This window comes from Gallus gallus, chromosome 5 (genome assembly GCF_016699485.2).
Source record: "Gallus gallus isolate bGalGal1 chromosome 5, bGalGal1.mat.broiler.GRCg7b, whole genome shotgun sequence".
In the NCBI taxonomy this organism is placed as follows: Eukaryota; Metazoa; Chordata; class Aves; order Galliformes; family Phasianidae; genus Gallus; species Gallus gallus.
In genome coordinates this window covers 582599-601536 of record NC_052536.1, presented here as the reverse complement: position 1 = coordinate 601536, position 18938 = coordinate 582599, and the positions used below count along the sequence as shown (strand labels likewise).

Below are 18938 nucleotides of genomic sequence, written 5' to 3'. Positions count from 1 at the left end.
TGGTTTGAAACATGGCTTTGTACTAAAATCACAACGTGAAACGTCAACCGTGGCCGCAGTGGCGCAGAGAGGGGGACGGCGGTGAGACCGTGCCACCCTCCACCCTAAAGCCTTCCAGCCCCAAACCCCTCACCCCCAGAGCCTGGGCTCCTTCCAAAATGCAGCTCAAGCCCTTTTTTGGGGGGCGGTGATGCCGCGGCCAGGCACGTGGGTCTTTCTGCAGTACAAGTCGGGTGCCAGCAGCTCCAGCGTCAGCTCGGTGATGATGGCTGTCAGCCCCCAGATGCGGTGGGGGCCGTTGAGGAAGACGGGCAGAGTGTATCCGTAGCGACCGGCAGTACGGAAATGGGTATAGCCCTGGTTCTCTTCCCGCAGGAGGTGCTCCAGAGGCAGCGTGAAGACCTCTGCCACCTGCAGTGGCAGGAAGAGGGTTGGGGGGACACACAGGGGTGGCAGCGGGGAAGGGGACGCAGCGTAGGGGGTCACCCACCTCGTCAGGGTTTGGGGACAGCGTCAGGTCCTCCAGGGGTCCCAGGTTGGCCACCACGGGGACCACCAGCATCCCGTGCTGGCAGGGAGCGCGTGGCAGAGGGACGGGATGACAAACGCCACTGTGCTGCAGCCACCCCACCTCCCCATCCCCACATGTCCCACCCCAAACCCTCAGCCTCTGCCGCCCTATCCCCAGCCACCCCGTGCCCGTCCGTGCGTCTCCGCTGCCCCCGTCCTGCCACCCCGTTCCCAGTCCCTGCTGTCCCATCTCCCAGCCTCTCAGCCCCATCCCCCCTCAGCCCCAACCTCCCCCCGTCCCCAGACGCCCCATCCCTGTATCCCCACCGATTTTACCAACCTCACCCCGTCTCCACTGTGTCCCCGGCGTCCCCGTCACCTCCGTTCCATTTCCCAGCCACATGGTGTCCCCAGTGCCCTCAATTATACTTTGACCCCGATCACCCAGCCCCACCTCCCAGCCCTGCGTCCCCCCATTCCCACGTCCTCTCACACCCCCTGAAGTCCTTGTAACCCCACTACCCCACTGTGTCCCTGTGCTGTTACCGACATCCCCCTGTTCACAGGGGTGGCTATGGGGATGGCTGCTGCTCTCAACTTATCCTTGCCAGCCCTGAGCTCAACAACATCAAAACACTCAGGCAGACACATCCCACTACCCGTTCTGTCCCCGTGTCCCTTTGCCATCCCGGTACCGTTCCCAATACTCCCCACACTGTCCCCACGTCCCAGCGTTGTCCCCGTCCCCGTTCTGTCCCCACGTCTCTATTCTATCCCCAATGTCCCTCTGTCCGTTATGCCACCGTTCTGCCCCGTGTCCCCGCGCTGTCCCTGCCCCCATTCTGCCCTACGCACTGTCCCCACCCTTCGTTCTGCCCACGCCCCCACGTCCCATTGCTGTCCCCACGTCCCTCTTTTGTCCCATATCCCCGTTCTGTCCCCGTGTCGCTGCGCTACCCCCCAACGTCCCGGTGCCGCCCCTCTGTCCCCGCGCCCCTCGACCCCCCTTCCGTCCCCACGTCCCACTGCCGCCCCTCTGTCCCCGTTTGCGTCCCCGCTCCGTACCCTCTCGGGCAGCCCTCGCAGCCGCCCCCAGACGCTCTCCTCCCGCAGCTTCAGCCCCAACTCCTCCCGCGCCTCTCGCAGCGCGGTGCCCTCCGCTCCGCCGTCCGCCGCCTCCCGTTTCCCCCCGGGGAAGCTGCAACGGGGGGGGCGGCGCTGCGGCGGGGCCGGCCGGGGGGGGGGGGGGGACCCCCACTCCATGACCCCCCCCCTCACCTCCCCCCTCACTACCTCACATCGCCGCCGTAGGGCCCGCGCAGACGGCTGCAGCGCAGCGTATAGAGCAGCGCGGGGCGGCCCCGCACGGAGCACAGCGGCACCAGCACGGCCGCCCCCGCCTCCGCGCCCCCCCCCGCCGCCCCTTCCGCCAGCAGCCGCCGGCAGCGCCGCTCCGTGGCCCCGCACAGCGTCACGCGGTGCGGAGCCCCCCGCGCCCAGCTGCCCACCCGCATGGCCGCACCGCGCCGGGACGGACGGAGGGACCGCCCCCCACCTCCCCCCACCCCACAGGGCTGCAGCGCTCCCAGCGGCTGTGCGGGGTGGTTATGCGGCGTGCGGCGCCCCAGCTGGGCGAGCAACGCGCTCACGAAGCGTACAGCCCTGCAGCTGGGAGAGCAGCACTCCCCCCGAGCACGCAGTCCCGTCGCCAGGCGTGCAGCCCGCACACAGGGGGTGTAACACTGCCGGCAGGGTGTAACCCTGGCACTGGGTGTAAGGTTCGATCGCTGGGACTACACCTCCCCCGCGGGCTGTGCAACCCCTGTTGCACGCTGCTGCCACACGGACAACTGGGACACAAGGACTGCAGCAACCCTGCTGGGCGTGCAGCCCTACCAACGACCCTAACGTGTGCCTGAGCCTTCCCTCCTGCCCCACAGCCTTGGTACAGCATGTGCAAGCCTCCTTGGAACATCAGCCAGGCAGGGTAGGATCCCTTCCCCCCCCCAAAAATAAGCCCTCAGCCCCACAACAGACGCTTTCACACCGCTGTTTTCATCGCTCAAAATTAAATGATTAAAAAAAAAAAGTATAGAAATCACCACTCTCTCATAATTCTTTCTCAGTAGAGACCAGCGTGGGTTTAGGGCTCCGCTCCTGCCTTCAGCGGAACCTCCTCTCATCCCACACGTATCGCTTTCCTGCTGGCACCTTGCGGAAAAACAGGCTGTTCCCTCGGCTCATGTTGCCCTGGAACAGAATGAGGATCAGCATGGGGGTCGTTCGGGGCTGCCCGTCACCCCACAGCAGCCCCATAGCGGGCAGCCCATCGTGGCGCTTACTTCCTTGTGCAGCTGGCTCCAGCAGTCCAGCCAGGAGGAGTAGGTGGGTGCGTAGGGGAGCAGGCCCCCAGCCAGCCTGGTAAGGAGAGCAGTGTTATTTCCATCCGGGGGCAATGTAGGACCCACCATTCCACAGCCCTGCACAGGGCTGAGCTTCATCCGTAACGCCGCTGAGGCTCCAGCTCCCACCCCACACCTCCCCACGGTTCAGCCTTTGGGGGGGGGGGGGTTGGAAACCACTGCTGCCCTGTGAGAGCTTCCTTTGGGAACATCTCACGTAGATCACACGCACGCATGGTGAGTGTGAGTGACGAGGGAGGTGGTGGTGGTGGTGGCAGTGCGCTCACCCGCAGTTATTGACAGCCATCAGGTTGGAGACCAGCACAAAGGGGTATGTCAGCATGCTGGCGAAGAACTGCAAGGCAGAGCAGGGCTGCTCAGTGGGGAACACCACGAGTCGGCCAACACGTGCCTGTGGGTTGTACTCACCCCGGTGACTGCCTGCGAGTAGCTCTTCATCTCTGTCATAGAGACCTGGGGGGAGGAAGGCACCGTGAGGCCCAGCTGAAGCGGGGACCTGAGCATCCCCTGAGGCTGTGATCACCCCCAGCCTGGCACAGAGCCCGTACCCCGTTCTCCAGTGCATATGTGTTGATGAGGTAGGCCAGCATGTTGCAGAGCCAGAGTGAGAGGATGTCTCCGAGGAGCCGGGGAACAAGGCCGCTGGAAGGGAAGAGGCAGAGGGTTTAGGAACAGGAGGGAGCAGGTCTTCGCTCAATGCAAGAGCTCACAGCCTCAGGGATGTGGACACTCAGGAAATAACGGGGTGCTCAGCAATGGTTTTATGGCTCCCCAGGCACCAAATAACAGCCACGCAACGAATTACACGAGGAAGATGTGGGTGCCCCATCTCTACGGGTGCCCAAGGCCGGGCTGGATGGGTCCCTGGGCAGCATGATCTGCTGGGGGGAAGGGATCTGCATGATCCCTTCCAACCCAACCATTCTGTGCTTCTATGAACACGGGGCAGGTGCCGTGATCACAAGCCATTGGCTTGCCCACGCAGTACATCTTTTTAGTACCACGCACCAAAACAAAGGCAGAGCACTACGAAGAACGGTGAGCGAGAAAACGGGAAAACAAAGCAAAAAGCAACACCTGAGGTCTGCAGGCTTAGTGGAAAGACCCCCACTGCCCCTGAAAACCCCCAACCCGCAGCACTCACGCGAAGAACCCCAGGATGCCTTCTTCTCGGTAAATCGTGGCGAAGGCGCTTAGTGTTCCGCTGTGCCAGGAAGAAGAGGAGAGGGCACCGGTCACAGCAAGCAGGGGCACGGGGACATGGCACCCCGTGGCTGCCCCCCGTACCTGTACTTGGTCTCCCTGCCGATGAACTGCACCATGCATCGCAGGGTGATGACTGCGGGCAGAGCCAGGCTCAGCGTGGCACAGTGGGATGGCACCGAAGCCGTCACCACGATGCCCACAGGGCCAGAGCGGTGGTTACAGGCAACTGCAGGGGTACGTACCGTGGAAGGGGTGGGTGATGAGGGTGGCAGCAGAGCGAGCGACCATCTCTCGGGAAGTCTGGAGGAGAAGAGAGCTGTCAGAGGCAGGGAGAGAGGGCGGGGGGGAGCCCTGCGGCACCCTCCTTCCTCTCACCTCCTTCAGCACCTGCTCCAGTGAGGACACGGGCTCCTTCTTGCTGGCTCCCGGCTGGAGAGAGACAAACGCATGAGGCAACCCCTCGAAATGCACCCCCGCCAGCCTAAAAGCCCCCACATACCTCAGCCTTCTCGGCCTCCTGGTACCGCTGTGGAGAGAAGCACACGGTCAGGAGTGACCCACCGGCAGCTGCAAACGAAGGCACGCAGGGGGCACGGTACCTGCAGCACTTTGCCGTGCACCACGGTGCCAATGGCGCTGGAGCAGAGACGGGGGGCGAGGCCCTTGAAAAGCCCCGCTCTGCCATCCACTTTCACGATATGCTTGGCTGGAGGAGAGACGGGCGGCGTCAGAGCCCCGCCGTGTGCCCACCGCGCCTGGACGGGCTGCGCTGCGGCACTCACCGTAGGCGAAGAGGCCTGGAAGCTGGTAGACCTGGCGGCCGAAGATGTTCCTGCCCAGGGTGGGCGGCAGCGGTTCGTACCCCACCTGCGGCGGGAGAGCACGGACGGTCCCCACGGCCCCCCCCCGGGCCCGCTCCCCGTGCCACCCCCCAAAGTCCCCCGTACCGCTGCGCTGTGCCACAGCCGAGCCCCGCCGCCCCCGGCACGCCCTTACCTGCACCAGCACCTTCACGTACATGAGAGGCTGCGAGAGCACGGTCAGCCCCGAGCCCAGAAGCACCTGCGAAGCCTCGTCCGCCATGCTGCCGCCCCGGCGCCACGGCTCAAAGGACACCTCCACCGCTTCCGCTTCCGGCTCGCCGCGACTTCCGGCGCGCTCTCAGCCCACTTCCGGTCTGGTCGCCATGGCAACGCGGCCTGCGCAACCCTCGTGGCCTGAGGTGCGGCGTCGAGGCCTGCGGGCCCGAGCTGTCGCCATGGCGACGGGGCCTGAGGTGACACCGTGGCAGCTGGCCCTCGGGAGCCCATCTCCCCCCACGGGACACGGCGCGGCACAAACAGGGCACAGCCACGACAAAGCTGCCTTTAATGGCGAGTGCAGGCGGAGCAGCGCAGCGCTGTGAGGCCCGGCCGCCTCCCGCAGCCAGCAGCGGCGGCCACGCGCAGGGACGGCCCCGCTGTGGCGCCCCGTGAGGAAGGCCTCACTCTGCCTCCCCGTGAGGAAGCAGTGCCGCTGCTGGTGGTGGTGACGGAGATGGCAGTGGTGGCAGCGATGGCGCTCCGTGGTGCCCGGCGGTGCCCAGCGGTCGTCGCGTTGCCCTCCATCCGTGTGGCTCTGGCAGCGGTGCGGTGGTGGCATTCTGCTGTGCGTGCGCCGGGGACAGCTCTGTGCAACTCCTCGCTGACAGCTCTGTGCAACTCCGCCGCCGCCCCACGGCCTCTTCGCGTGGGGATGGGGACAGACGGGGGCTTGGGGGACCACGACTGTGGCTGCTGGGGCACAAAAGTGGGGCTGCGGGCACTCCGAGTCCCACTGTGGCAGGCAGAGGGCGGCTGAGCCACGCTCACCGGGTCACCCCCGTGACTCCATTGGGTGGCACTGGACCTGCGCGTGGCATTCCTCACTCTGCGGCTCCGTAACCGCTTCCTCCTCCTCAGCTGCAACTGGCCTGGAGCCACCGTGGCGCCTTGTCCCTTCTGTCCCCAGGGGCTCTCCCTCCTCTCCAGGGACCCATCAGACACGGAGCTGTCGGAGCCGCTGGTGCTGTGCGAGGGAGAGGACAACTGCAGCCACTGCCACTGTCCCCACGGATGGCACCACCGGGACACACCTGGACTCCAGCTCTGAGGTGGGGGCGTCACTCCAGCTCTGACCGGAGCCCAACCGCTGCCGCAGCAATGCATCCACCTCGTCCAGGCACTGCTGGAACTGTATGATGGAGCCAGTGTCACTGTCACTGCTGTGTGGGGCTGCCGCTGGCTGCAGTCACCCGCCCACCTTGGCTGGACTGGGGTCGCAGAAGTCTAGCAGCGTGTCGCACAGGTGGTAGCCCAATGATTTGAGGTCCTCCACGGTGAAGTGTGAGTTCCTCCCACCTGAAGGGGACACGGGACAACAAAATAAGCGGCTGCATCCCTCCACCAGGCCCCAGAGCGTGTCCTTAGGGCTGGAATTGTGCTTCTGAGTGTGATGCCATCCGCAGCGCTGTCCCTCACCCAGCGTGGAGCCGCCGAAGGCCACCTCTATGGTGTAGCTGTTGGCAATGCCCATCCGCCACATGACCACCCTGCCCGTCCCCTCCTTGCTCTTCTGCACCTTGAACTTGCAGCTGGAGAAGGAGAACTGCGGCCCCCACGGAGGCGCCATGACAGCAACCGATGTCACCGCGACGCTGCCCGGCGCAGATGACCAGATACCAAGCCCACCTTGTCAGGCGCGTTTTTGCTTAGCATCAGTGGGAAGACACGCTCCCGCAGCCGTGCCTCGGAGCCACCCCGGCCGCCATCGCAGCCATACACGAAGACATTGTTCTTGCGGCTGTGCCCGTGGAAGTCGCAGTACAGCACCACCTCCCGCTCCGCCAAGAGCCTGCAGGTACCTGTCAGGATACAGCAGCCAAACAGCCCGCTGGCTGCCCGCACACCGCTGGCCTCACCTCTCCACCACGGCCCGCAGGTGCCAGACGGCCGGGAAGGAGCCCCGAGACCCCGTCCTGTAGGCTCGGTTGGGGTCACGGCCGGCCAGAGAGCAGCGGGAGTTGCCCACCACCACCCCATCGGGGTTGAGCATGGGCACCACCTTGAAGACGAAGAGCTGGCGCAGGAGCTGAGCGTCAGGAGCAGCGCTGAGGATGAAATCGAGGAAACCCTGCATGGCCCAGGAGCCACCGCTTTCCCCAGGGTGCACGCGGGCGCTCAGCACCACCGCCCGCTTGGCTGCACCGCCAGATGGCGCAGTGATGGTGAGCATGTAGACGATGTTACCGGCCAGGCTGCGGCACAGAGCCCGCACCACGCAGTACTGCGAGCGTGCGGGGTCGCCCGCCACCGCCCTCAGGTAACGCTGCAAGTCCGAGTAGGTGTAGGGGTAGGAGTGGGCGAAGTAGCACGTGTCACCGTCGTGGGGAAAGCAGGCGCTCCAGGACAGGCAGAAGGCAGCCGGCTCCTCCCCGCTGTTCCCTCGGTAGTAGCGGATGTCGGTGCCGATGCGGCGCCAGCCGATGCCGCGGCTCTGGGCATCCTTCTGTGAGTAGAACAGCGGGCACATGCCCTGGCCGTAGAGGCTCTTGGGCTTCGCCAGGTTGGCAATGGTGAAGCAGTAGACGGTGTCTTTCCGCGTGTTTTGCACACGGAAGTAGAACCACTGGGTGTGCTTGGCGGTGTACAGGTCTGGCCGCAGCGTCAGCACATACTCGTAGGGGCCCCTGGGGGGCAGAAGGGCCACACTCCGGCACCGTGGCACGCCGCTGCGTCCCGCTGCCCACCCCATCGCCACTCTTACACCTTGACTGCTTTCTGGAGGTTGCCGCTCTCGAAGCGGGACTCAAACAGCAGCGTGTTGTCCTGGGAGCCCTCCAGGGCGGCTGCCGGTGAGGAAAGGGGACCTGGGGCCCCCCCAGCCCGAGCACGGGTGAAGCGGGAGCCTGAGGGCACTGGGAACAGCTGGAATCAGCACCCCAGGGATGGCACGGGGATAAGGAGGGGGCGAGCAGCACCCCCGGGCACTACCTGGGCTGAGCTGGTAGACAACGGTGCCCTGCTCCTCACCCGTTGGTAGCCACTGGTGGTCCGTGGGCTGGCAGAAGGGCTCTGGTGCAGGGGGGATCCACTCTGGGGAGGGACGGAGACACACTCCGTTGTCATCATGGGGGTTGGCCATGGGGACAAGGATAGGAAGAGGCAGGGTGCTACCTCACCAATGTGCTCGATGGTCTCCTTGATGACCTCGCACTCAATGGGCCACCGGGGAGCAGGAAGGGGTCCTCGTGCCGAGGGAAGGGCAAAGAGAGCCCGTGGCTCCCTGGGTGACCCGTAGCCCTGCAAGGGGACCATCTGCGGGGCCCTGAGGGCTGCGGAAGGGCCTGGGGATCTCCCAGCCCCATGGCGCAGTTCCAGCAGAGAACAGGCAGCACGGGCTGGAAAGGTTGGCGACAGCGCTCCTGGTGTCAGCCCCAAAACACCTGTCGCCCCACCAGGAGTGCTGCAGCCTGGCGCTGGGGGTTTTACTCACAGCTTGGGTCCTGCCGGGTGCCAGAGTCAGCACAGTGGCATTCGGTGCGTCCCCGTGGAGACACGGAGCTCTGCTGGCTGGCTGTCTTCTGGCCTTTGGGAGAGCTTCGCTGGAGCCCGACCGGGGGTCCCACAGCCCGGGGGACAAGAAGGGGACGTGCAGCTCACCTTGGAAGTAGCCGTAGTAGTACAGGTGGCCGTGCATGAAGCTGTCGTAGGGCTCAGGGACGGCCTGGGCAGAACAGTGCCATCAGGCCCTGCTCGCTCCCAGGGCTGGCAGCCACCAGTCCTCCTCCCACCCCCCCTGGCAGCCCCCAACCTGGGCAGCAGGGTGCCTCAGGAGCCACATGGCTTCGAGAGGAGCTCAACCCTCTCCTGTCCCCTTCTCCCGTTCCCAGACGCCGTCGCTCGGCGACCGCTGGCAGTGGGGAAGGACGGGGCGGTCCCAGAGTGGATCTGGGAAAGGAGCCAGAGGAACAGCGTCGTTCACTGCGCCCTGATGGACACCGGGGCCACGGCAGGGCCCTCTCAGTCCCCATACTGCAGGTGATGCTCCAGCCCCAGCCCACGGTGTCACCCCAAGCACGTGAGCCCCAAACGTCGCTCTTGCCACTCAAGCAGACAGCACATCCCAAACTGCTACAATTTATTGGACAACAGTTGAGTCGTAAAGGGCTCCAAACTGTACAACTGTAAAAAACAGCGCTCCGTGTACGCTTCATGTGCTAGATGCAGTTTTCCTCCGCTTCAGCCGTGCTCTCCAGTCCTCTGGCAGCGCTTCGAAGTTGGCGTTCCTCTCCGCCATGCCACTGCAGGGACAAAGCAGGGTGTCAGCACTCAGGTGGTGCAAAGGGACACTCTCCCCATCGCTCTCTCCCCCCAGCCAGAGACTCCAGATCGCACTCCCTGCCTCTAAGGGGAATGAGGGGGTGGCTCTGCTCCATGACAAAGCTGCTGTGTCCATACCTGAGCAGCTGTTGCTGCTTCCACTCCTCAATGCGCCTCTGCGCCGTTGTCTCCCGGTCCTCCTCGCTGGAGCTGGAGTTCTCCTCCTCATCGAGCTCCCGCTGGATGCTCTGCCACTTCTTTACCAGTGACGGCATCTTTGTTTTGCCCTTCTTGCTCTGCAAAGGAATTAAGCGGGCTGCAGTGAGGCACAGCACCAAGACAGCAGGCACGCAGGCAACGGAACGGCCCGGGAGCATCCTCCTACCTTCTCCTTCCTCCCCTTCCTTGGCTTTTCAGGTTTATCTGGCGGCGGCGGCGCTTTGGGTGTGGGAGGCGGGGGTGTCTGGGGTGGAGGTGGGGGAGGCGGATGCTCAGCAGTGCTGGTGGCAGGCAGGGAGCCACGTGCCGGGGCTGGTGGCACTGCAGCAAGGCCGGCGGGCATGGCGCACTCAGAGTAGCTCATGACGGATGGCGCAGCGGGCGCCGTCACACCCAAGTAGCCGGGCTGCATGGCCATGCTGGATGGCTGGGGGACCGCGTGTCCTGGCGGCAGGCGGAGGTTGGCACGGCTCTGCATCTCGCCCTGCAGGCGCTGGCGCGGCCTCAGGGAGGTGAGGGGCACGGGCGAAGGCTGGTACTTGCTAGCGGCCATCAGGGGCTGGCTGTAGATGACGGGGCAGCTGCCGATGGTGGCCGTTCGCTGCATCAGCTCCGGGTTCATCTCTGCGGCTTTCCGCTTCTGGGGCTTGGCGGAGAGTAGCAGTGCGGGGCTGGGTTCCGCAGCGCCCTGCAACGGAAAGCACTGGGCTGAGAACTCAGGCAGCAGGTATACAGCCCGATGGGGCCACGGCTTGCTAGTTGGAGACAGCAAGCGAGGCCCAGCTTTGCTCACCTGGCTCCTGCTGACAGCCGGGCGCAGGAGAGGCTTGAGCAGAGCATCTTCCTCCGTCCCCGGGGCAGGCGGCTCCTCGCCCCCCTCATCTTCCATCTCCACTTCCTGGATCTCGCCGTCTTCTCCAGGAGGTGGTGGGGGCGGTGGCGGCGGCGGCGGCGAGTCAGGCGGAGGCGGAGGCGGCGGAGGCATTTCCAAAGGCAAGGGAGGTTGGAGGACCGGGACAGAGGACTGAAGCAGAGTCCAAAATGGAGTGAGCGGCATGAGAGACGTAGCAGGGACTTGGCCTGAGAAGGATTCTTTACAAAGGGAGCCTGAAGAATACATAGTGACACAGGCTTGAAAACCCAGGCTACTGACCGCGCTGCCGCTCCGCTGCCAGCACGGGCGCGTGCTGCCTCCTTCCAAGGCCCTGCCGCCGAACAGGGAGGCTCACCTAAAGCTCCCGCCACCGCCGCACGGACGGGGACCCGCTCCCAGGGCCGGGAGTGCCACACCAAACTGCCCCCCTCCTCTTCCCATCCCCGCGCCATACCTGTTGAACTCTCAGTGGCGTCGCCGGGATGCTCTCCTTTCTCTTTGGGAGGTGGTTTGGGAGGACCGTCGGGCTTTCTGTCGGCGCTCTGCTGTCCTTCGTCTTCGTCCTCTCCGTCGGGGAACTCCCACTGCGACTCTCCTGAGTGCTCGTTAACATAGAAATAGCGCCTATGCTCCCTAAATCACAAGAAAGAAAACGAAGCTTTACACTCCCTTCCCGGACAGCGACACTCCAAGGTGGGCCTGCCCACGACAGCAGTGTGCTCTCGCAGGGAAGACCCTCTGCAGCTGGGCTGCCGCTCCCAAACGCGACAAACAACTTTGAGGACAGAGGCAGGAGAGGCCCAAGCCAGCTTGCTCCAAGCTAGCGGCCCCGCTGGCTCCCTGAGCACTGCCCCGAGCCCCCTGCTCCGAGGGAGGGGAGGGCTGAGAGCGGGCCAGCGTGCAGCAGAGCCACGTCGCACTAGCACCGGGACTTTGAGCCGCCACCTCGGCTTAAAGTTGCCCCTCCAAGAAGGGGCACCAGGGAACAGCCCAGTGAGAAGCGGCTGCCCCCCAACCCCGCGGTGCGTGGAGGTCGCTTTTATGATACTCTTGGTGTCAAACATACAGTGAATGCTAGAGAGAGGGAGCGGATCTGGGAGCTGAAAAACAAAAGAGCAAAGATTTCAAATAAAGGAAAATTAATCGAGAAAGCCAAATAGACAAAGAAATGTTTGGGTCTGACCTGCTGGCAGGAGACAGAAATCTTGTTCTTCGTTCCGGCGATGAGTTGAAGTTTGTCCTTTGTCAGAGCTGTTGGTCAGAAGAGGTGATCCAGAGATCCTGCAAAGTTCACAGAGCTCTCGCATGCGCGACCCCCCAGGCCCGCCCAACGCAGCAGCGCTTTACACTCGTGAGAGTGCCACCAGCTCTGTCCAAACAGTGGATCGGCTCCGTCTCAAAGCACTGAGCACTCGCTCTGCATTTCTCCCATTTGGCGGCCGGCTCAAACTCTGTAAGTGCCGCAAGTTGCTCTGCCTGCCCAGCACCGCTAACGGAGTCTCCGAGAGGGACGGCGCCGCGTCGTCAGGTGGTGATGGTCACAAATCATGTCTGAGATGTCAGAGATGAAAGGTGAGAAAGGTAGGAGAGGGCGTACCTGTCCCAGTGGCAGGACCAGCCTTTAGGGGTGGCGTTTATTTCGTATTGTTTTAGCTGTTCGGCTGCATCTTGGAGTTTGCGTTTGAGGTAGTTTCCATTGAGAGCACCTTCTCGCCAGTCTGCAATGCGGGTCTAGAGGGGCAAGAACCGGGGGGGAAGCCGTTGAGGGAGGGGGCTGCCGGCAGCCCCGGGGACGGGACTCGAGGTCTGGGAGAGGCTCCCTTATGGCATAGGGCTCGGGGGGGCCGGGAGGAGGAGCCCGCCTCTGCGCAAAGCCATGCTCGCGCCCCGCCGAGGATGGGCCCTGCGGCGCCGGAGCCACGAGCTTCGCGCAGCGCTCAGCGGCGCACAGTGGGATCCGCTTGGAGACGGAAGGCTGGAGCGAGGGGCGAAGGCTCGGTTACCTCTGTCTGCAACAGCAACATGTGGAAGTTGGAGATAGATTGTCTGTTGATGCCCAGGAACTCCAATTTACTAGTCAGAGTGTTTGCCAGCTCTCCGATCTGAAACTGCCGGGGACAAAGGGGAAAGAGTCAGCAGCCGCACTCGGGCGCCGTCGCCGGGCTGCTGTGCCCACGCCGGGACGTCCCTGGGGTCCTACTGCGGTCCCGCGGTGAGGAAGCATGCCCTGCTCCTGTGCTGGTCACTCCCTCCGCCCAGCCCGCTCCCTCCCGCAGCCTCCGCTGCTTCCTGGGGACCGTTCCCTACTCCTAGCCACAGCTCCCGGCTCCAACTCAGCCACAGGCCCTGGCGTCGCAGCAGAGCAAACGCAGATCGCTAAATAATCAAACACTTTAAGCTCTTCCAAAAGGAAATGGGCCAGGATGCGTTTTTCGGCCTTTGGAAATCGCTGCTTTCCGGAGAGTGCCAAGAAAGGCACCAGCTCTAGATTTACTCCTGAGCTGAGGGAGCACCTGCGTTACAATCCAGCCCACAGTGAGCACAGCTCAACCCCAGCACCCCACGGGAGCGGGAGCTCTATGAGGGGACGTGCCCCGGGGGAGCAATCTGAAGGCAAGGGGTGAGCTGGGAAGCAACAGAGAGCAGCAGAGATGCCTCCCGGGGACACGACAGTTGCTTCGAGGAGGACTCTGAAACCATTTCATTTTCCATCGTTCTTCAGAAGAGACCTTGGAAAATTCCCAGAGCCAACAACAGGACCGGGCTGACGAGCCACGCTACAGGAGCCCGAGGCAGGGAAACAAATTCCCGCACTGCAGTCCCTATGGAGAAGGCAGGAAGATCCCAAATCAGGGGACGGCTCCGCAGCGCAGCATCTCCTACAAACCAGGCTGAAGAGAATCGCCCCGAACCGATGAAGTGAACGGAACAAGTTACCCGAGGAGCCGGCATTCCTCCAACAGCGCTAAAGGGATCCTGCACGTGAAATCACCACGCTACGGCACACAGTCCATCACACAGAGCACCTCCAGCACCAGAAGAAAAGGTGACAGCAAACGTGACACTTTAACAGGCTTCCAGCAGCTGGCTGGGATGCAGCAGCCAATGATAACGATCCTCACCACAGGCTTTGTTTTTTTTTTGTTGTTTTTTTTTAAATCATAGATTAGAAAACCACAAAAGCCTCGTTGTACATGCTACGCTGGAGGAGGTTTTGTGCACAGAACGTCACATCACACCTCAGAACTGTGCTAAGAGTTTTTCTGACAGAGGTTAAATGCGGCACGAGGACGTTAGAGCCCTTTCACGCTGTAAAAATGATTAAATTAGTGGAAATAAGGGTTAAGTCTGAGTTTTCTCAGCAGAGCATTTCCAGGGGGGTTCTACTATAAGCCAGTGACTCCTCGTCCACAAACAGTCTGGCAAAGGGAGGGATGCAACCTGCTAACGAAGCAGATCTCAGTAACGAGCGACTGAGGAACGAAGGGGACAGGTTGCAAAGGGCAAATAGGGAGATGTCCCCTGTCCTCATGCATGGCCATCAGCAGAGCCTGAAGCTCTGCGTGCAAGCGTTACGGCTCAGGAATCAAAGAATCACTAACGTTGGATAAGACCTCTAAAGATCATCGAGTCCAACGTCAACCCATCCCCACTGAGCCCATTAATCACGTCCCTCACTGCCACAAGTCCACGCTTCTGAAACAAGCCCAGGAAGGAGCTCTGGGAATTGTTTGGCTGCTTAGAAAAATGGACTGAGCCTCAGGAAGGAAAATATCAGAGCAATGGTGCAGGAATCCCCAGTTTGCATCCAGCAGCCCATCGCTGCTTCATAAAATAAAGCTAAGCATGGGGATCAGCACTGGCAGCCTCCGGACACAGAGTGCATAATTACGGACGAGGAGTCTTCAGCCTGGAAACTGATGGGGCACGTGAGAGAGAACACTGCAAGACCACTGCAGTGAGAATTTAAGGCAAAAGTCTTTGCTCTCTCTCTCTGGCAAGACCTGGGGGGCATTCTTTGTGCCTCCATCCCCCTTTTCTCTTTTGAAAAGGTTCTTTCAAAGCCTTTGCTGCTGGCTCCTGCTGGAGACAGGGCATGAGGCTACAGAGATGCTGGCCTGATCCTGCACAGCTGCTCTGCCACAGGGTGAGCTGGCCCCACTGTCCCCTTCAGGACCCCAGGACCTGCTGCCATCCCTGCCGCACGATGGAATATATCACACATCCGCATAGATCCGTACCTTTAGGTCCTGTTCCTCCTCTTCTATTTTTGGTGCCACTTGTGCTTTGACTTTCTCCTGGGGCTCCTCAGACTCTGCGTCTTTGTCTGAAGGCCCATCAGCTGCTTCTGTGCTCACAGCTGCAGGAGAAAAAAATGAGAGGTGAGCCTGTCTGCCACAGTGCTGCCCATGCTCCTCATAACCACCGGGGAGCCAAAGCCAGGGGCCTCTTTCCTACAAGAAAAACCTGAAATTAAAAACAGTAGGTGGTCAGTATCCTTCTAGAAAAAAACACACAGGACTCAGTAAACGGCAGATGCCACAACACAAGGATGAAGAAGAAGGACAGAGAGGAAATGCTGAGCGCCAGCAGCCAAGCGACCAATCGTTGAACTCCTGCAGCTTAATTATTTGTTAGGAAGAAGCGTCAGGTAGTAAAAGATTGAGACAACTGTCAAAGGAGATCGAAGAGCTCCCAAAAGCTGTCAAGATGGTAAGGTTTTGTTTGGGCTACGTTGCAGGACAGCAGCGACTCAGTACCTGCCCACGTGCCGGGGGGAAGTTTTGCAAGGAACTCCAACCAGAGTCACTGTGTTAAAAAAGTCACACTGCTGGTGCTGGTGTTCAGCTCCCTTTGCTACCCCACAGCAGCAGGGTGCAGGTTAAAGGAACAGCTTCTTGTTCCCCAGATGCCAAGCGGGAAAACTGCAGCGCTGCAGGAGAGCTGGCTCTGGGCACCATCTGCTCTGAGCCCGCGAGGCAGGAGGAAAGGCCCTCCAGCCAAACCCTCCACCCAAGGGCAAACACCACCACTGACCATCACGCCTCAGGGTCACGGCAGCCCCTAGCTGGGCTCATGCTGATTCCTGCTTCGGCAGAGCACAGCCTGCTACAGGCTCGAGGTGCTTCTACACCTGTTTATGTGCTGTTCCCCCAAACACAGCAACAGAACTAGTGCATTTTGGGGAGAGCTGCTCCGAAGGGGCCAGGTGAGCTGGGGAGCCTCCAGCAGAGTGCAAGCCGTGGCGGAGCATTAACAGCCACGAGCGTATCACCTCCACCAGGCTGCAGGTTCACACGATGCTCTGCAACATCTGGCTGATACAGGTCTCTGAAAGACCATGGCTCAGCATCTTGCTGCTGCGTGGAGAGCTAAGGGGAGCATGAGCAGTGTCACTACTGCTCAGGCATTAAGCTCAGTGCGCCTTGCACAGCACAGTTCGTGCAGGAAGGAGGTGCTACTTGCAGCAAGGCTCGGTCTTACATTTCCTGCACACTAAATGCAGAGCCAGATGGCTCTTGGGGGCACCTGAGCTGCGTGAAATGTGGCTGCTGTTACCCAGGGATGAAGAAACAGAGCTTACGAATTGACGTAACAGCTCCTGATGTATCACTGCTAGGATTTATAACGTCGTGAGAGAAACTGTGGAGCACGAAGCCACGGTTATGCTTTTGCGTTCTCTTTTCTACTGATGCATTAAGCGTTAGCGCTCTCCTCATTACTTCATTAGTAGGCTAAAGGAGATGATTTGGCAGAGTGGGAGTCATCCCTGGAACTCCCACTGGCAGCCGGGCTGCGCGTGACACCGCTGCCAGCCACCCCTGTGCCCTGTCACCTACCTCACCTCCTGGCTCCACCGCGCGCCGCAGGCAAGCCCCATCTTCGGGGAGGAGAAGCCCCGGCAGGAGAGCGCCGCAGCATTTCCGAACACCCGCTCCTCCCTCCGAAGGGAGCCTTTCAAATTACCTGCTTCTCCCGCCTCCGGGCTCTCCCGGCCCGTTTTGCTGGAGCCTCGACTAGCAGAATCAGGGCTGGCAGCTCCCACAAACAGTTTCCATTTCCCCCGCTTTGAGGTCAGCCTGCGGGTTGCATCCTGCGAGGCCGACTGGCTCCCGTCAGAGAGCGGGCTGGAGCCTGAAACGCTGCCATCTCCTTCCTCCAAAGCACGCAGCTCTGCCTGCGGAGACACGAGACGGTGAGTGGAGCTTCAGGGATCCCAACTGCCCCAAATACGTGCCGCACGTATAAGAAGAACTACTCTAATTAGAACACGGCGTTAAGGGAAGCGAACAGAAAGCAACAGCTCTGGAGCTGCCAGCAGAGCACCCGTGTGAAGCTGTACTATCAGCTCCGTGTGAAGCTGTACTATCAGCTCCCAGCTCCGCCAGCAGCACAGGACACAAAGAGCACCCCTCCCAAAGGACTCAGGAAGGGATGGGAGCAGCTGCTACTGATGCCTGGTTTGTTTGTTGCTAGCCATTTTTCACTATCTTTTCGGTACCAGTTTACCTTCTTTCTCTCCAGCACTATCTCCAGCTCAAGCGTGTCTTGCTCTTCCTCCTCCTCGCCACTCTCCCCCGACTGTACTACACTGCACAGCTCCTCCTGCAGCGTGTCCTCCAGGGGATCCTTGCCCGGCTTGGGCTCTTCAGAGGCAGCTGGCACTTCCTCTGCTTTCACCTCCTCTTCTGGGGGCGGCTCAACTTCCTCTTTGCAGATCACCTTTCTCCTCCAGCGTTCTTCTTCCTCCTTCACCACATCCGGCACAAGCGGCGCCAGGAGGGCTGCAGCCACCCCTTTCTTCTCCTCCTCGCTGTTGGAGAGCGCCTGCACTCCTTCATTTACTTCCTGCGGGGTTTGAGCGCCGCATCAGTGGCTGCGTGCACCCCCAGGCTCCAGTGGCAGCTCAGGAGCAGAGCAGAGTGCTTGCTGCTTGGCTGCCCTACTCACCTTCTTCACCTCCCGCTTAGCCCCGGGTCTGGCAGCGCTTACTGGACCCGTTTTCTCCTGTGCCAAGGGCTCAGCAGCTGCTGTGAAGCTCCCATTGGTGCCCGCTGCCGTGCTGCTGAGGAGGAAAACAAGTGAGCAGTCAGCACAGAGATGCAGCCCCTTCCCTCCCTCCTTCCCTCCCAGCCCGCGTGTGCTCTCACCTGGGCTGGTAGTGCTGCAGGCCCTGCACCTGGGCTGCCAAATACTGCGGCAGCTCCCAGGTCACCTCATTGCTCTGCGTGTTCCAGTAGTAGTAGCAGCCGGTGTTCTCATCCCACACCTCCTGCCAGTCGCCCATCTCCAGTTCTCCCACTGCCAGGGAATGAGGACAAGCGGGTCACCCACGGGACCAACACCCCTACGCTGTGTGTAAGTCACCCCACGGCGCTCTCACCTCCTGCCAGCGAGCACTGCGTGTCATACTGCCACTCGGGGGCCGCGGCCGCATCTGTGCCGTTGGCGGTGGTGGTGCCGGCGGCCGTGCCCGGCTCTTTAGGCTCCGGGCGGGGAGGGGTGGGAGGCGGGGCGGCGGCAGCGGGGGTGGGCTCGGCTGGCTGCGGGGGGGCCGTGATGGCGTCGATCTCCTTGAAAAGCGAGCGCAACGAGGGGGCGTGAGGGAGGGCTGAAGGGCGCGGGGCTGCCAGGAAGGGGCTGCGAGGAAGGGGAAGCTCCGCGCTCACCGCCAGGAAGTTGGCCAGCGTGCTGTCGATGTCGGTCGAGCTGTTTCCGTTGGCACCGGCGGGGCGCGCCGGCTTCTCGCCGCCTTCCCCCTCCTCGTCGTCGCTGTCGGCGTAGGCGCCCAGCAGGCACAGCCCACCTGCAGCGGGGGTACCCTCAGTCGGGCGGGGGGGGCCCATCCGAGCCCTCCCGGCGCCGTCGGAGGGGAGGATCGGTCCCTACCTGTGGGTTTGACGGCGGCGGGCGCGGGGGGCGGCGGGTTGGGAGCGCTGCGGGGCGGCTCCGGCACCGCCTCGGCTTCGTCTGCGGAAGGAAAAGAGGGAACGCGTCCGACGAGGGCCCCGGCGTCGGGGAAGGGCGGGGGGGCGAAAGGCGGGGGGGGCGCCGATCCGGGCCGCGGCCGCAGCCCCGCTCGGAGGCCGCGCTCCGGGCCGCGCTAGGCCTCGCCCCGCCAACAAAGCGGCTCCTCCTTTACCCGGCTCCGAACCCGACTCCGTCCCCTCCGCCGCCTGCCCCGAGGGCCCCGCGTCCTCCCGGCGCGGCCCCGGCGGGGAGAGCTGCAGGATGGGCCGTCGGCCCGGCGCGCTGCGGGACTTCTTCCCCATTGCGGCGGCGGCGCGGAGGGAAACGGCCGCGCGGAGGGGAGCGGCGGCGGCGCCGTGCGTCACGGCGGCCGGTGACGTCACCACGGCGCCTTGC

The 18938-nt window shown here is 62.5% G+C and overlaps 4 protein-coding genes across 12 annotated transcripts; all 4 read right to left on the bottom strand.

Annotated features, from left to right (window-relative positions):
• On the bottom strand, positions 1-2047 carry NUDT8 (nudix hydrolase 8). The gene is made up of 4 exons (XM_040701492.2): positions 1804-2047; positions 1576-1708; positions 491-568; positions 1-411 (listed from the first exon to the last, which is right to left on the bottom strand). Exons 1-4 carry the CDS (start codon positions 2022-2024, stop codon positions 166-168), a joined length of 678 nt encoding a protein of 225 aa, XP_040557426.1. The 5' UTR covers positions 2025-2047; the 3' UTR covers positions 1-165.
• A 497-nt stretch (positions 2048-2544) lies between these two features.
• On the bottom strand, positions 2545-5256 carry MTCH2 (mitochondrial carrier 2). Its single transcript, NM_204808.3, has 13 exons — positions 5136-5256; positions 4922-5006; positions 4739-4845; positions 4639-4665; positions 4515-4568; positions 4382-4439; positions 4221-4272; positions 4078-4137; positions 3482-3575; positions 3342-3386; positions 3200-3267; positions 2853-2928; positions 2545-2760 (listed from the first exon to the last, which is right to left on the bottom strand). Exons 1-13 carry the CDS (start codon positions 5220-5222, stop codon positions 2674-2676), a joined length of 900 nt encoding a protein of 299 aa, NP_990139.1. The 5' UTR covers positions 5223-5256; the 3' UTR covers positions 2545-2673.
• A 234-nt stretch (positions 5257-5490) lies between these two features.
• AGBL2 (ATP/GTP binding protein like 2) lies at positions 5491-9056 on the bottom strand. Of its 6 annotated transcripts, none has more exons than XM_025151183.3 (12): positions 8970-9056; positions 8819-8882; positions 8652-8744; positions 8338-8556; positions 8150-8251; positions 7923-8073; positions 7078-7845; positions 6848-7010; positions 6638-6764; positions 6420-6517; positions 6253-6350; positions 5491-6185 (listed from the first exon to the last, which is right to left on the bottom strand). In XM_025151183.3, exons 1-12 carry the CDS (start codon positions 8997-8999, stop codon positions 5507-5509), a joined length of 2592 nt encoding a protein of 863 aa, XP_025006951.2. In that variant the 5' UTR covers positions 9000-9056; the 3' UTR covers positions 5491-5506. The 6 variants fall into 6 exon arrangements, with proteins under 6 accessions (XP_025006951.2, XP_015141788.3, XP_025006952.2 ...); XM_015286302.4 differs by having other exon boundaries at positions 7923-8025; XM_025151184.3 differs by having other exon boundaries at positions 8189-8251.
• Positions 9057-9279: 223 nt separating this feature from the next.
• FNBP4 (formin binding protein 4) lies at positions 9280-18926 on the bottom strand. Of its 4 annotated transcripts, none has more exons than XM_040701478.2 (17): positions 18715-18926; positions 18462-18542; positions 18242-18378; positions 17956-18145; positions 17723-17873; positions 17523-17637; positions 17082-17420; positions 16539-16749; positions 14813-14931; positions 12575-12679; positions 12169-12302; positions 11755-11852; positions 11026-11204; positions 10491-10721; positions 9864-10385; positions 9617-9774; positions 9280-9459 (listed from the first exon to the last, which is right to left on the bottom strand). In XM_040701478.2, the coding sequence occupies exons 1-17, from the start codon at positions 18842-18844 to the stop codon at positions 9369-9371; spliced, it is 2991 nt and encodes a 996-aa protein (XP_040557412.1). In that variant the 5' UTR covers positions 18845-18926; the 3' UTR covers positions 9280-9368. The 4 variants fall into 4 exon arrangements, with proteins under 4 accessions (XP_040557412.1, XP_040557413.1, XP_040557414.1 ...); XM_040701479.2 differs by having other exon boundaries at positions 17523-17634; XM_040701480.2 differs by lacking the exon at positions 11755-11852 and having other exon boundaries at positions 10491-10804.
• Between the last annotated feature and the right edge of the window lie 12 nt (positions 18927-18938).

Coding starts and splice junctions, on each gene's coding strand:
- MTCH2 (NM_204808.3), bottom strand. CDS start 5,222: ATGGCGGACGAGGCTTCGCAGGTGCTTCTGGGCTCGGGGCTGACCGTG. Junction 4,138..4,220: donor GGCAGGGAGACCAAGTACAG/GTACGGGGGGCA, acceptor TTCCTGGCACAG/CGGAACACTAAGCGCCTTCG. Junction 3,268..3,341: donor ACTCGCAGGCAGTCACCGGG/GTGAGTACAACC, acceptor TCTGCCTTGCAG/TTCTTCGCCAGCATGCTGAC.
- FNBP4 (XM_040701478.2), bottom strand. CDS start 18,844: ATGGGGAAGAAGTCCCGCAGCGCGCCGGGCCGACGGCCCATCCTGCAG. Junction 14,932..16,538: donor CCCGGAGGCGGGAGAAGCAG/GTAATTTGAAAG, acceptor TTTCTCCTGCAG/CTGTGAGCACAGAAGCAGCT. Junction 9,775..9,863: donor GGAAGGGGAGGAAGGAGAAG/GTAGGAGGATGC, acceptor ATTCCTTTGCAG/AGCAAGAAGGGCAAAACAAA.
- AGBL2 (XM_025151182.3), bottom strand. CDS start 8,999: ATGTGGCTCCTGAGGCACCCTGCTGCCCAG. Junction 8,252..8,337: donor GGAGACCATCGAGCACATTG/GTGAGGTAGCAC, acceptor GTCCCTCCCCAG/AGTGGATCCCCCCTGCACCA. Junction 8,084..8,188: donor CCACCAGTGGCTACCAACGG/GTGAGGAGCAGG, acceptor TGCTGATTCCAG/CTGTTCCCAGTGCCCTCAGG.
- NUDT8 (XM_040701492.2), bottom strand. CDS start 2,024: ATGCGGGTGGGCAGCTGGGCGCGGGGGGCTCCGCACCGCGTGACGCTG. Junction 569..1,575: donor TGCGAGGGCTGCCCGAGAGG/GTACGGAGCGGG, acceptor GCTCCCTGCCAG/CACGGGATGCTGGTGGTCCC. Junction 412..490: donor TGTCCCCAAACCCTGACGAG/GTGGGTGACCCC, acceptor CTGCCACTGCAG/GTGGCAGAGGTCTTCACGCT.